The 15985-nt window shown below is 33.2% G+C and overlaps 1 protein-coding gene across 4 annotated transcripts; it reads right to left on the bottom strand.

The window, feature by feature from the left end:
- Positions 1-203: 203 nt before the first annotated feature.
- On the bottom strand, positions 204-15014 carry LOC148598881 (uncharacterized). 4 transcript variants are annotated; one of them, XM_088561557.1, is made up of 8 exons: positions 14821-15014; positions 8825-8895; positions 8267-8563; positions 6868-7016; positions 6336-6398; positions 3289-3361; positions 1492-2638; positions 204-797 (listed from the first exon to the last, which is right to left on the bottom strand). In XM_088561557.1, the coding sequence occupies exons 2-8, from the start codon at positions 8881-8883 to the stop codon at positions 750-752; spliced, it is 1836 nt and encodes a 611-aa protein (XP_088417683.1). In that variant the 5' UTR covers positions 8884-8895; positions 14821-15014; the 3' UTR covers positions 204-749. The 4 variants fall into 4 exon arrangements, with proteins under 4 accessions (XP_088417683.1, XP_088417682.1, XP_088417681.1 ...); XM_088561556.1 differs by lacking the exon at positions 14821-15014 and adding an exon at positions 14608-14779 and having other exon boundaries at positions 8825-8898; XM_088561555.1 differs by lacking the exon at positions 14821-15014 and adding an exon at positions 14608-14779.
- Positions 15015-15985: the final 971 nt, after the last annotated feature.

The raw sequence follows: 15985 nt of genomic DNA, 5'->3' as shown, positions 1-15985 counted from the left end.
CGACAAAATGATTCGTAAAAGGGAGGTACATTTATAAGGGTAGCTGAAAAAATAAAAATATTGTCGATGAGTGGGATGGGTTGAATGTTCACGAGAGTTATTTCAGCCCACATACTATCAGTGAATTCAAAGCAATGGAGAAGTGGAACAGCGGACAAAGATACAAGATCCCAATTTTCCCGAATTTTTTAAAAACAAATTAATGACATATTCACTTCTTTTAATTAGAACAAAAACAAGGAAAAACAATGACTATCACATAAGATGTAGTTACTTTTACTACATCATAGTATTATCCTTTACATGTATATATTTTTATTTGTTTGATTTAAAGAAATGTAAAGTTTCCTCCGCAAAAACAGTCAATATTTGTTGCTTCCGGGACAATTTTTTTGTCCATGTAGTATTGGTAGAGCTCACACCACTTGGCAGTGATCGGAATAATTAAAAAACTCAACAAAACATTGCTGCTTACTCAATCTCTTATTACTCGAATGGGACAGGGAAGTGTCGGAAGTGGCTGTAAATTGTCGAAGTAAATAAATTATTTGAACTTACAAAAAACATTTTACTTTTAAAGTTATTGTTCTAGCATGAAAATTTAAAATAAAACTTTAAATTTGGTAACTGGTATTTAATGTCATAAATCTAGCTACTGACAGTTACTATCTATAAATTTAATAAAGAAAATGCACTATCAGTTCAAGGCAATGCTAATGGTTATGGTCATTCGATTTGCCTTCCCTCTTCTAAATCATAACACAAGCACTCGACCTTTGTGCTTTATTCTTTGTGACCTACCAAAAGAAAACAAAGAACAGCTGATGATTATCATTTAAGTTGTATGTAAACTCTGACAACTTGCATTGTCTCTGATCCTAATTGCCATGGTAGCTTTTAATTAAAGCCTGATTTTACAATTGAAACTAAAAAAAGGACTATTCTTTGTTTCAACATTATTCCCGAATGTTAACCAAGATAGAATATCTTTTGTATGGTGTTAACATTTTAAGCTACTTTGACGTATTCATTGGCGTTCATCTTCAATCAAAATTTCTATGAATAATCATTTCCAGATAATTTTACACGATATGTGCTATGTGTGTACACATGAAGGCATTTGAATCGAACGTATTTCAGATATTCTTAATTTACTATCATCGATTCTATATACCTTATAAAAAATTTAAGGTTTCCTCGATTTATGATAATCTAAAGTTAAATCATTGTTTGTTCATTCATATTCGCATTATTTTACATCCACCGATAGCAAGGGTTAAATAACGACATAAATAGCCAGTTCATGGTATAACAATGATGAAATGGAGTTTCTGTGATTTACTTCGATTCTAATAGGACTAGTTCCTTCATGTTTTTGAATAGATGCAGCCTATGAGTTGCAAGAAGGTCATATGTTTATCGCTTTTTTTACCATGGCTGTGGTCTTACGAGCTAAGAAGCACTTTATATTAGAATTTGTTTTAACTATACCTTCAATTCATTATGGTCATAACCTGTGTTTAGTTCTTGTCCACAGGTTTGGCATGGCCACCCTTGATCGGGTCCACACAATCCATCACTTTTAAATATTGTGTCAGATCTTTCCGTATAAAATTCGTCATCGTATTTTTGTCCACAAAATACAGACCCGCTTAAACCTTGCCATCTGTTATCGTTTACAATGCGTTCTACTTTTTCTATCGGATCAATGCGATCATTTTCATTTTTTATGCCTTTAAATACACGACATGCTGGACAATTCGGCCCGTACGGTCCGCATTTTGTGTGCCAACTGGGTGGTGTGGTTTGATTGTGACTATGCATAACATCACGACCACAATAAAGTAGTCCATAATTCTCGTTTATTTTCGGATTGTACCAGTCTCTCACACATGGCGGGTACACCAAGTTTAAAGACACTTTGTTAAGTTCACTTAGTGCATCTGATTGACCTTTATTAGATGCACCTCTGACCTCCCAAATGGGATCGCCTCTATGTCTTTCAATGCCAGAACCTTCAGAATACATCATTATACTGAACGGATCAAATCTGGTGAGCATTCCGTAATCTATTGTTTCATAATTTGGACCATTGTTTTGTACAATAACTTGGTTCTCAGCATCATACCGCTGAAATTCATGCATGAATCCGAGAGCATGTAATAATTCGTGGGTAGATGTACCTTTTCTTTTGTCCTCAGGCCAAAGTTTTCCAAGATTCACTTTTACTGGCTGAGTAAATATTCTTGTGAAGCATTTAGTTTCATCTTCGTCTTTTATAATAATCTTAAAGTTTTCATTTTCATACAAATTTAACCCAGGTGCTGCGTCATTGATTTCTGCTATAGAATTTTTGATATGGGGTATCCATCCTTCATCTACACCATCAATAAATATCCCGACATCATAGGGTTTGGCATTTCTAATCAAATCATGTTGATATTGATTTTGATAAAATATTTTTGACATGGTATGGTAATCTGACGTTTCAATAGCTTTAAGGAGGGACCTGACTGATTTTAATTTCCCGTGAATCTTTAAGTGTCCTTCTATATTCCACTTTGTACTGTTCTTATCTAACTCATTCTGGAGTTCAGCTGATCTTCTGTTCATACGTATGAAAGGTATAAATTCATTACTAAAATAAATAATGGAAACAAGAATTACACAAATTGCAAGGCTTTGCATGTAAGTATTTATTGGACAAAACGCACATCATGCACGGCCAATTATTTGTTAAATGTTTCATATTTATGTATTGTAACTTTGCAAGAATGCAACACCGTCAACCCGGCAGTAAATCGAAATTAAATGGTCTTTTGTTTTTGCGAAAATGAGAGCATTTATGGGAAAAAATGAGAACTCAGCAGACTATATGATAGCAAAAGTATGATGGCGTATGTGCGTTGTAAGGTCAAGACAGAAAGGTACAAGCTAAAAATGAGACCAAATTCGATTTGATAACATTTGCTTTTTACAAATGATTGAGAAATCGGTACACTTTTAGCTCTGAATACTAGCAACTGTTTTTAGCTTGATCATTGTAACACTGAATGCTCATATTGTCATATAAATTAACTTAAATGTCGTTCACATCAGAGCGATTTACTTAGGCTACCCACTTATTTTCAGCGTAAATCCGGCTTTGGAACCGTAAACCTCCGTTAGGGTTTAGACACGGTGATATATTGTAATCAATATGCGCATTGTGATTTTATTTGTATTTGTAAATAATCATCGTCATTAGGTTATTATGATCTTGGTAATGGGTATCAAAATTTTTCTTACCTCACAAGCAAACTTCTAGACATTATATTTTCAAAACCATCTAATATTGTAGAACAAGTCTCCATTGCAGTATCTTTAAGCAAAGAAAAATGATAAAGCTTTACGTACATTAAATAAAAAAAATGAAATAAGTCGTCAAATCGTTTACTAATAAATATATGTCAGTGTTATATTTAATGAATACTTGATTGACATTGTAAAACATGCATGTCCTCTCTTCATGTACAATATTTATATTATACAGAACTCTGCACATTCCCTGATATGGTAGTGTTAGAAACTGATCAAAAGTTCAGATATATTCAACCACTAAGTCATGTTCACAATAAATGTTACGACATATCAAATTTTGAAATTGTTAAAAGGCTTTAATATAATATGACGAGTATTTCGGAGCCAGAGGCACGTAGTGTTTACCCCTTTTTTTCTTTGTCGCCACTAATATGACTTTGAGTTATTTTGCTATTGTCTGTTACAATTCAACTGGACATATATATGTTTCCGATTGTTGTTAAAAAGCATACTCACCTTGGTCAATTTGTAATATTCTTATAACAATATGAAGACCTATCCTGCCCTATTCATGTTCAGACAAACAATTTTGTACGTTTAAGGTCTTTGATTCGTACCATAGTTAACAGTATTTTCATTAAATCTTAACAAGGCGAAAATGATTAGTAGAAAGCAGAAGTTAAGCGATACCGGGCTTTATATAGATGTTCACAACAATACTAAGAATGCATACCAAAAGTTTTATTAAAGAGTAATCAAGGGAATCAAGGTTATAGCGGTAATCAAAAGAATGTAATCCAGGGACAAAGACCAGGCATGGAAAACAGACATTCACAACAAAGAACATAAAGTAACTCAAATCATACATACAAAGTAACAAAAGCAAATGAGCAACTCGGACTCCACTAAAAACTGGGAGCATAGACCAGGTGCACCGGAAGGGTAAGCGTCCTCTGCTGTTCTAGAAACACCCGCCGAGTTGCTCATATAAGGTCAAGTCCGGGGTAGACAAACGAGCAAAGGAAAACTATGACCCGTTGAATAAAACAGTTTTCATGGTGCTGATGGATACACCATAACGATCCACGAGTTCATGATGACGACCATAAAACTTCAATCTTGTAGCAACATGCCTATTTGTTAGAGTTCTAGCGCGATACAAAAAGTCTGCGTAGTTTCGGCAAGCTCTGGCATGACGTAAGAGTTGTGATATGAACACTTCATACGCAGGAGCTGAAGGGATGTTGCCACATATGAAAGGAAAGTTGACAATTCTGAATGAAAAGTCATCACGTTTGTCGTAAAGTTTGGTCAACAGTATTCCCTTACCATCGATTTATAGGTGTAGGTTAAGATATGAGGCTGACTTCACAGTGTCTGTAGTATTCTTTATCTCAAGTTCTTTTGGGTAGATGCGATGTATTAAATCCCCGAAATTAGGATTGTTTAAAGATAATACGTCATCTATATAGCGGAAACTGAGATTGAAGGATGTAGCCAAACGATATTCTTTCTTTCTGATCAGATCAGCTATAAAGTCAGCCTCATAAGAGTGAAGGAATAGATCAGCTAGTAAAGAAGCACAATTTGTTCCCATTGGAATGCCGACCGTTTGTTGAAAAACACGTCCACCACACTGGACAAATATGTTGTCGATTAAAAATTCCAGCATTTTGTAAACATCTTCCTCTGTATATTTGGAAGATGATTTGGAATTATTTCTTACAAAGTATGAGGAATCTCTACTAAGAACTATATATTTGTATCTAGGTGTACCATCGCTTTTGGAAAAAAAAACGATGTATAATGTTTTTAAGTCGGGATTTGAACTGAGTATGGGGAATAGAAGTATACAGTGTTGACAAATCATAGGTTTTAATACTATTATATTCAGATAATAGTCTTGAACTGATTGTCCCCAAAAGATCTTTCGAATTTTTCAGGATCCACATTGAATTAATACCACTATGGGAGTAACAAGTGTTGTGGTAGGACTGCAGACCCTCTTTAACAGTTGTGAGTATAGAAGTTAAAAGTTTTGAAAGAGGTGTGGTGGTTCATTTTGCAGAACAAGCTATGAAACGTTGTTTGTATGGATTCTTGTGGAGTTTAGGAATCCAGTACATAGACGGTAAATCACAATCATCGTCCTTGATAGAGAGACCAAAAGAGGATAGCACAGATTTATGGTTTTACACAACCTCTTCTTTGGAGAGAGTGGTAGCACTTTAGGTCTTATCACTGCTATTATTTTCTACGCCTACCTCTGGTAATAAACATTGGATATAAAACAATGTTGTTTTGGGCTTTGTCTGCTGGTACGACAACGTATTTGTCATGTATAGTAGACAATGTTTTTGCTACATCGCGGTCTTTGAAAAGTGATGTAGCCTTGGCACTCATTGACCTACTTAAAACTTTCATTCGTTTCAAAATTAAATACTTCACGGCCTTTAACCACCTTGACAGAGAATCAATATCTTCTAGTTCTCGTTTTATCCATTTTCTTGCATAGTCTTCTACGGCATCCACTTTAAAGTTATAATTCCAATTTATGGAGCGTGGTTCACGGTACTTGGGACCTTTAGAAAGGATATTACGCAGAGATTCGTTTTCGATAATGGTTAAATCTCCCGTAACGACGTGACCAGAAGGACCATATTTGAATGGAGAGGTTTTGCAAGAACAGTCAGATGGTTATAATTGTGATAGGGACATCGATCTGTGGTCATTAAATGATAATGGATACAGTAAAGAATTATTTCAAACCAGTCTGCACTATTGAATTTTGACTGGCCGATTTTACCACACAAGACGAGTTCGTACTTATCCTGCGTGTTACATTTGACGGCATTTCAATATTAATATTCATTCTTGATATAGAAAGCGTGAATACTCTTCGGCCAATTACCTTCATAGCATTTATACGTTAATTCTATCTTTCATCACAAACTATTTATATATACCCTACTCGAATCAATTAAAAAATGTGTACTTCTAAGTGTCATTGATACTATTAGCTTATTCTTATATACCAGTTATCTTGTCATCCTCGAATAGAGGGAGTAGTTCTTTCTTCTTTGTTGGGTCAAAACGTTCTATAAAGATATAAAAGTCACATATATCTTACACATGCTGTACATACAATTGATTTTTTTTCTTTCTTCTTTTGTTTTGTTTTGTTTTGTTTTGTTTTGTTTCTGTTTTTTTTTTTTGTTTTTTTTATTCAAAGTTTAATTTTACTATCTTTATGTAAAGAAAGTTAGAATACAGTGAAATGTTCAGAAAAAAAGTATGGTCGATCACAAAAAGACCATATTTTGTATACCAACTTTCTAAAGTGATGTGTAACATGCATACTACATTAACATAAAAATGGACAGTAAAGCTGATAATTACTGCTTATGCAATTATTCTGTTTATTATTAGTTTTGGTTTATTTTATTTTATTATTTTTTAAATTTATTCTATTTCTGTTAGTACCTTAGGAAAAAAGCTGTCATTTAACTACAAACTGCACTTGCCTTCCGCATAAAAAAAGTATGAAAGAAAAACACATGCTTTTACCATCGTTCCATGAATAAACATAAGATTCATATCCATCAGGTCGTTTTACTTCGTTAAGTAATGTCTGAAATTCCTTTTTACTTCCCAACACTCTTCCGGAGATAGCACCAAAATGAGACAAACTAGTCACATGTTTATCTAATAACTCTCTGAAAAATTGTGGAAATTGCTTTTTATCATTTAAGTTAAGCTTTTGTCTCGTGTAACTCGATATTTTTCAGGCAAGATAAGATCGAATGAAATACAATATATATATATAAACTCAGCATGTGACGACTCTATTTGCTACACTGCTCCATCGGATCAAATTGACACGGGGAAGATATATAAACGTATAGAAAGGTCTGAAAAATTCCCAACGATGTTAGAACTGTTAGATTTGCGATGCAAATTTTTGGTCGTTCCCTCCGCGGGACTCGAACTCGTACTGCTGTGACATCTATGGCAACACCGCATGCACAAAGTCCAGAGCCCTGGACCACTTGTTGTGACATGCATCATTAATTTGATCCTCTATCCTACATATTAACATCTAAATGAACTGTCCCGTACCACCATACATTGTGTACTAAGTTACAGCCCTAGAATAATACTACGAGGAGGAATGACCCGGCCAGCGAAAGCTATATTTTCATATAGCCTAGCTGGCCGAGTGGTCTAGGGCGCTGGACTTTCCAAAATGGGATTATCCACGACCAAGAGCACACTCATGTCATGTATTTTGTTTTAATTATCCTTTTTTTCTGAAAGACAATCGGCAGAATTTTTACGTTATTTTTTTTCTTCAAATTTCAAATAAAAGCTTATAAGTAGGGAGTCTGAAGGAGGATCAGTAAGGTGACCGAAAACATTTTTAGGCATAAACATGATTAATATGATTTTATTAACTACTAACGAAATGCCCTTTTTTGATTTTGATTTTATGGTCCCTACCATTTTAAAAAAAAGACCATCCATGTATCTTACAGATACTTCACTGTAGGTTTCTGTTAAATTGAGAGTCCGGAATTTTATCAAGTTATCCTATTTAAAGTGAAATAATGACGGGGTTTCAACAACGTTCTATATATGTAGATACAAAGAAATTTGAAAGACTCAAAATGGTTTACTCCAAAGATTATATAGCTCGGGACAAAGGCATCGAAGAAAAAAAAGATAAAGGTACATTATTAAGAAATAAAGTCAAATGTTACAAGTTTACATCTATACCTATCAATCCCCTCACAATATCGTAAAATGCATCAAAGGTTGAAACTGTTTTTATGTAATAAGGACGCAATGGACGTAAATTGTCAAATATATAAAATAATATGTGCGCTTAGTTCCTGCAATAGATATTAACTTTAAATCAGTGAAAAAATATGCGTTTGTATTGATATACATTGTATACTTTCCATACCTATCTCTCAATTTACGAATTATCTCATCAAAAAAATCATACGGTCGAAGTTTTTTTCGTGCCTGCATAAAAAACTTTCCAGCACGCAGGGCTTCTATGAATGAGTCTGCGGTAATAGCCTCGACATCTATGTGAGTTTCCTCAACACAGCTGAATTTCCACCGTGTAATGAACCCAATGTGACTAAACTTATTTTCATTTTTCATCTCACATCGCATGTTCCCGAAGTTACTTATTGATAAAGGAGAGCGATCACTTTTGCAAACCCATTGATTGTCTTCGCTCCTACTTTCAGATCTACAAAATAATACATGTTTGTTTCTTAGATGTTTAATTACAAAATAGCTGCACGATTGGGGGTTCTTTCATATAAGATTTGTTTTGGCTCTTTTAGATCCATATTTACTAAATGAAAACCTAAAATAAAAAAAGATGTTAATACACTACAATAAAATATATATAATGAATATTATCATTCAAAGTATACAACAAATCAGTATGACTTCATTGAAAAATACAAAATGATATCAAGAATTCAAAAAGCAATAATATACTTACTTTTCACAACTCTTTGTTGGACATCCGAACACTGCAGGAATCCAAACTTCCTCAGACATTTCCAGTTTAAACTACTTAGATAAATAAACATTACGATGAGTAAATGATTCTTAAAGATAGAAGAAAAATGTAGAGGGGGAAGCATTTTGCCGTTTACACATTAATATGGCATTGTGCGCGCTTTACCACCTAGAATGCTGGTATCGGAAATCACATTTTCGAATTCAGACGTTATTGAGTTATGCTTTTCATGATGTTTAAAACAAAAATGTCTTGTCTACTATATTAAAATATAAAAGTGTATATTTTACAATGTTCAGATGGTAAGCTTGGTTGATCTGCAACTGCCTTTCAATGCTTCAATGGTACACCTAGATACAAATATATAGTTCTTGGTAGAGATTCCTCATACTTCCAAATCATCTTCCAAATACACAGAGGAAGATGTTTACAAAATGCTGGAATTTTTAATCGACAACATATTTGTCCAATGTGGTGGACGTGTTTTTCAACGAACGGTCGGCATTCCAATGGGAACAAATTGTGCTCCTTTATTTGATGACCTATTCCCTCACTCTTATGAGGCTGACTTTATAGCTGATCTTATCAGAAAGAAAGAATATCGTTTGGCTAGATCCTTCAATCTCAGTTTCCGCTATATAGATGACGTATTATCTTTAAACAATCCTAATTTCGGGGATTTAATACATCGCATCTACCCAAAAGAACTTGAGATAAAGGATACTACAGACACTGTGAAGTCAGCCTCATATCTTGACCTACACTTAGAAATCGATGGTAAAGGAAAACTATTTACCAAACTTTACGACAAACGTGATGACTTTTCATTCAGAATTGTCAACTTTCCTTTCATCTGTGGCAACATCCCTTCGGCTCCTGCGTATGGAGTGTTCATATCACAACTCATACGTTATGCCAGAGCTTGCCGAAACTACGCAGACTTTTTGTATCGTGCTAGAACTCTAACAAATAGGCTTCTAGAACAGGGTTATGTTGCTACAAGATTGAAGTCATCACTACAGAAGTTTTATGGTCGTCATCATGAACTCGTGGATCGTTATGGTATATCCATCTGCATCATGAAAACTGATTTATTCAACGGGTCATAGTTTTCCTTTCCTCGTTTGTCTACCCCGGACTTGACTTTTTATGAGCAACTCGGCGGGTGTTTCTAGAAAAGCAGAGGACGCTTACCCTACCGGTGCACCTGGTCCATGCTCCCAGTTTTTAGTGGAGTCCGAGTTGCTCATTTACTTTTGTTACTTTGTATGTATGATTTTAGTTACTTTATGTTCTTTGTTGTGTGTGTCTGTTTTCCATGCCTGGTCTTTGTCCCCGGATTACATTCTTTTGATTACCGCTATAACCTTGGTTCCCTTGATTACTCTTTCTAGCATGTATGTCATGCACTTTGTAAGAATAGATTTTGCATACATTCGATCAAATACTCTATTTTTCACAATAAGCGTAAATTCCTCTCAGAGTAAGAACATGTAACTGACCCTTTATTTTCATTGTCCACTATTTTACCTGAAACCTTACAAGTGATACAATAGTCAATGAAACAGCAATAAATATATATATTTGTGATCTCGTTTTAGCAATAAATCACTGATAAGAAAATACAATAAAAGAAGGTACTTAAAAATGGAAAATGAAAACTTTATATAAGTATAGGGACTGATAACGTTAAAAGACATAGATTTAAATAGATTTACTTTTCTAAGTTTCTAAGTTTCTAATTGAATTTTTGTAATAATTCCACCCCAAGTGCAATGAACAAATTGTGGAATATCTTGGTAGTTGGGAATTTGTTTCATTGGTCTATAATCAATATCTTTCCTTACACGTTAGTTTTTTGTATATTAGAATTTCATATTGATGTTCTGTCATAAAATGTAAATCATTGTCATATGTTTAATCCTTCATTTGAGAAATGTTTGTTATATATCTATTCCCCCGCTTTGAAGTACCCTGCAAGCGTTCATTAAATATATTCATCTGAGGAGTCAACAGTTTGGCTGGCCATTTATTTGTCAGTTATTCATGCATTCTTCAGATAAACAAAGAATTTCAGATTTTAGTGTTTGCAAAAAAAAAAAAGAAGTTTACATTGTAGTTTATGTATGCGTTACTATCGGCAAAAACATATCGAAGCAGCAAAACAGAAATACAATTGAAACACTTCAAAATTGAATAAACATGCAATTATATGTCCAAAACATGAAAAGAGCAAACAGAGACGATCTTTATACAAAAGTGGATATCATAATAAAATATGATTAGAAGTCTACATTTAGAGCTTGTCGAAACTACGCAGTCTTTTTGTACAGAACTCTAACAAATAGGCTTCTGGAACAAGGTTATGTTGCTACAAGATTGAAGGCATCACTACAGAAGTTTTACGGTCGTCATCATGAACTCGTGGATCGTTATGGTGTATCCATCTGCGCCATGAATACTGATTTATTCAACAGGTCATAGTTTTCCTTTGCTCGTTTGTCTACCCCGGACTTGACTTTTATTAGCAACTTGGCGGGTGTTTCTAGAAAGCAGAGGACACTTACCCTACCGGTGCACCTGGTCCATGCTCCCAGTTTCTAGTGGAGTTCGAGTTGCTCATTATCTTTTGTTACTTTGTATGATTTTAGTTACTTTATGTTCTTTGTTGTGTATGTCTATTTTCCATGTCTGCGCTCGTTGTCCTCGGATTACATTCTATTGATTACCGCTATAACCTTGGTTGCCTTGATTACTCTTAGAATACAAAAATATTTAACATTTTAGATGCATCGAATTCAGGTACATGGACTGAACTTTATGACAGGAATTAAAGACTATCTACATAAACAATATAGCGAACAGAATATAATGTAATTACATATGAAAACAGAAAAGAAAGAAAAGAAGAAGAAACACAAAAATCTAAAGCACTAGCAATATGAACTTGGAGTTCTATTAGATGTCTGGAAGCGTAAGCATGTCCTGCTCCACAAGCAGCACCATATCACATTACAAGTATCTATAATACTGTAATAGTTTTGCTACAATAATGCCAAATATTTACTTGTTTTAATCATGCCATCCATATGCATAATTTTAAAACTCTTTACTAGAAAGTGTCTTCTTTATTACCCTTTCTGTTTATTTTTGCCATTGTTTTGCCTTAAACTTATCATTTTTCAGTTCTAATTGTATTGATGTTACAACCCTTGATATTAAAAAGACTGCGGTCTTTAACACAAATGAATCTACCCTGATCATACCATAATCATTCCTTATTGAATTATTATATTTGAAAATATCAACCTACACATGAATAAAACTATCCCATATAAAGACGTAAAACTTGTTTGATTTTACATTTTACCTTTGCTTATTTATTCCATTCACCACACCTTATTGAAGGATAAATAACTGTAACAACTTTAAGTCCTATACGGACTGAATCTTGAAGAAATAATATTTCCTTGATACGAAATGACCCACGGAAACATCAACAGTTTAACAAAATTGGAGCAATTATAATAACCGACTTTGTGTGCTATTCTATGTAAGAAGTAATTGTAAAATTCTAAAGAAATTACTCCTATAACCCGATTTATTCAGTACCTGTAGGGTTCTTCCAAAACTCGAGTTTCTCAAATTTGTAATGTATCAAAATAAGGCCAAAACTCACGTTACTTTTACATTGCCTCATTATGCCATTAAAATAGACATTAGAGTGTACTTTGGTACTTCTGGTGCAAAAATCTACATATCTACGGTTAATAACAATAGTAACTTGTATTAGATGATCTGTAAGTTAAAGAGTTTCCGATTAAAATCGACTGTATTGCAATACCAATAATTTCATTTTTTTTTTATATTAATAGCTATCCTACCGCCAAAGATTTATGCCATATCATAGTGATATAAACACTAAAAGCTAAAAAGAACCGGAAGTTGAATTAAAATGAAAACTAGAAAACCATTGTCCACCGGTCAAAATATTATGCACTCTCTTCACTATATGCAAATGCAAAATGCATCGGAAACGAGCGCAACACACATGAAACACGAGTCCTTCTACTCTGCGACTTTACTTCAAAGTGATATTCCAAAGATCGACAATGCTATTGTGTAACCTTACACAATGCCTATTTTTGTATTTCGACTATTCAACAATGTATTGTGTATAACAGTTCGACCTTTTGGTGAACTTTTCCTCAAGTTTTTAATACATGTATTTAATAGTTATATACATTATCTTACTTTCGCCTTTGTTAATATAGAAGATTGATTGAGCTGTGTCGCAAGACAAGCCATATCAGTCTCGTTTAAAGAGGTAAAAATCATATACCATGACAGTGACCTTAGGCCTGTATATAAGCCCTGTTCCACGTGTTATTTTCATTTTTTTTAATTGAGACGCAAGACAAGCTATTGTTAGTGAACGCCGTTCACATTTGATAATTGTTTGTCTTTTTAAGATTTTACATTTACTGTATTTTGTATTGAAATTTACCATGTTAACTTAACGATCATTCACTATTTCTAGACGTAGTCTAGGACTTTTATATTATTTTATTACATTAATTTGATTTTATGTTAATGTTTAATGTTAACTAAATATATATATATATGTAGTTTTAATATATCCATCTATTGCTACACGTAGTGTAGCTTTTGCAATGACTTTGTTGTGAGGTCTATAAATAGAATACATAATTTGTTCTAGTTTGTGAACTGTTAAAGGCCAATAGAATAACCTTTCCAAATTATTCGGTGGGAATGATTAATAAGGAAGCTGTTGGCATAAAACATGTATATATTTTACTTTGGATTTTTACATAGATTAATCCCAACACGAGTTTTGTTAGGACAAATTTAACAAGTGTGTACAAGTGATTGCAACGTGGTTTTGAGGATAGTTGTTGAAACTTAAATAATCAAGAATTTGCCATTTTGAATTCCTCGATCTTAAAGTAATTATACGTTCGCAACCTAGAATATAGGACGGTTTTCCTTCTGCAATCTATTTCTCTATTTTTTGAATTCTTGTCCCATTTCTGTTTATTTTTGTTTTGACCCCCTTATACCAGTACCCTGTTATTGACCCATGGCCAGTAATGACAAAATTTGGTTATGAATCTTTTAGAATTAAATATGCAGTATTTTGGCTGAGGTATTTGTACTTATTAAGACCTTTTTATATGGTGTCATTTACAGTGACAACTGCAACTTCATTTTAATACCTTAATGGTTGAGTTATATTAATCATGATAATAATTATCGTACATTCGCCTTCGTTAAAGATGAAGGGAACATTGTACAATCAAAAGTTTTAAACATTTTATAAGTTTTCTTACGCTTAAAGAAATAGTCCTTATCCGTGTGCATATGGATAACATGGAGATAAAAGGACGATTCATCAACGCTTTCTCCCTATTTCATCTCACTATATGCTTGTATTGTTCACCTGCTTTGTGTAATAATACACTGAACGAAATTTGAATTAGACAATTTACGCAATGTCCATTTTATGCATTTACTCATTAAGAATTTATGCACTATTTTTTAGTCTGTCAGTTTATTTTTATTATTTGATCTATATTGTTTTGTTCAAATTGTTTTTTTATTAATTTCATAATTACTTTACTTTACTTTACCAATAAATATTGGTATTCAGATTAGGGATGAAAAATAAGATAAAACAAGTTACAAAAGGTATACCTTCATGGTAATAATTGGTACCAAAAATTAAAAAAAAACAAGTTTACCTTGTTTATTCCTGCACGATGTGATATGAATCAAGTAGTATTTCTGAGAATATTAGTCTATTGGCTTAGCATCCTTATTCTTCTAAATCTAAGGTAAGAAATCCAATTTCATATCTTAGAAAAGAAATGGTAGGATAATTAAAGAGCATTAAAAACCTTTATACTATTTGATCGGCAGTAGATACGACCGGTTATATATGTAATCTACCTTACCTGTGCTTCAATTAATTTTTAATAAAAGATAAAACTGTTCCTCTTTTACTCCTACGAATCAGTAAATACTTATTTAAACTTCTATGTATACACATCAACTGTCAATTGATATTAGCATTTTCCTTCTTTTGTAAATTTGTTGATTTTTCAAGCATGAAAAGTGCATATTTTGTTTAACCCATTTTAAGCCCGTTGTTAAAAATGCGCATGACGTTTTAACCACTGGGATGTGATTGAAATTCTGCGCTGGTTTTCCGTCATTTTATATTTGTCAAGTTATCATGGGAGAAATCGATAATCATTCAACCTATTCTTGATTTATACTATTTTTCCACTTTCAAGAGAAATCAAAGTGCTGAGACACCGACTCAAGGAAGACCTCATAAATATTCATGTAACCAAATTGCAAGCTTAATAAACCGATCGATCAAAAACTTAGTCATTTTCAAGAGTAACCATCTGTTTTAATGAAATGCATATCAATACTGCTTGTTTTTTAATGTATATATGGGTCTACTTTTCTATTATTGCTTTTTGGTATTTCTGGCTGTGAACGTTTATGTCCTCAACTTTTCTTGACACTTTACACCTTAACCAGCATTTCGTAAAAAATATGATCTCCTCTGGGAATCACTGACTATCAATATTAGATGAATTTTCAAAGTAAGAATGAATCCACACTTTGGAATTTCGGGTTGGAGGTGTATGAAGTAGAAATGAATCATGTTAACTGGGGAGGTTGACCAAGGACCTAATCTAAACGAAGAAGTGATCAAAACCTTCTCATTATTTGTGCTCACTTTGACAGTGACTTGTAATAGACTAAATGAACAAATATGTAAATATTGTTAGTTTTCAAACAGAATTTACTTAAACTTGTACTTGTCATTGTTGTCTAGATAATGCCCTGAGTTGATCAAAGAAACTGAAACTAATAATCAACAAAACCTTGCCCAGTTTGTGCAAAAAAAAAATAAAATGTTTAAACTATACACTTTTTTTTTTAAATAAATGATTACCTGTCTCTAGGATTTTTTCAATTCAAGCAAGGATACAAACTCTTGTTATCAAAACTTCTATGCAGTTTAAAGATCTTTAAACTAAAAAAAAACTTTGTACCTCATATATTTTAGCAATTAAAGATTCCAATCAAGTTGGAAAGTCA

This window comes from Perna viridis, chromosome 14 (assembly GCF_037379345.1).
Source record: "Perna viridis isolate PV_CMFRI_1.1 ecotype Kerala chromosome 14, ASM3737934v1, whole genome shotgun sequence".
NCBI lineage: Eukaryota > Metazoa > Mollusca > Bivalvia > Mytilida > Mytilidae > Perna > Perna viridis.
The sequence above is the reverse complement of the archived record's forward strand: the minus strand, read 5'-3'. Positions and strand labels throughout refer to the sequence as shown.

Coding starts and splice junctions, on each gene's coding strand:
- LOC148598881 (XM_088561557.1), bottom strand. CDS start 8,883: ATGTCTGAGGAAGTTTGGATTCCTGCAGTGTTCGGATGTCCAACAAAG. Junction 7,017..8,266: donor ATTCGTAAATTGAGAGATAG/GTATGGAAAGTA, acceptor ACAATTTTTCAG/AGAGTTATTAGATAAACATG. Junction 798..1,491: donor ATGACCATAATGAATTGAAG/GTATAGTTAAAA, acceptor TTCTTTTGGTAG/GTCACAAAGAATAAAGCACA.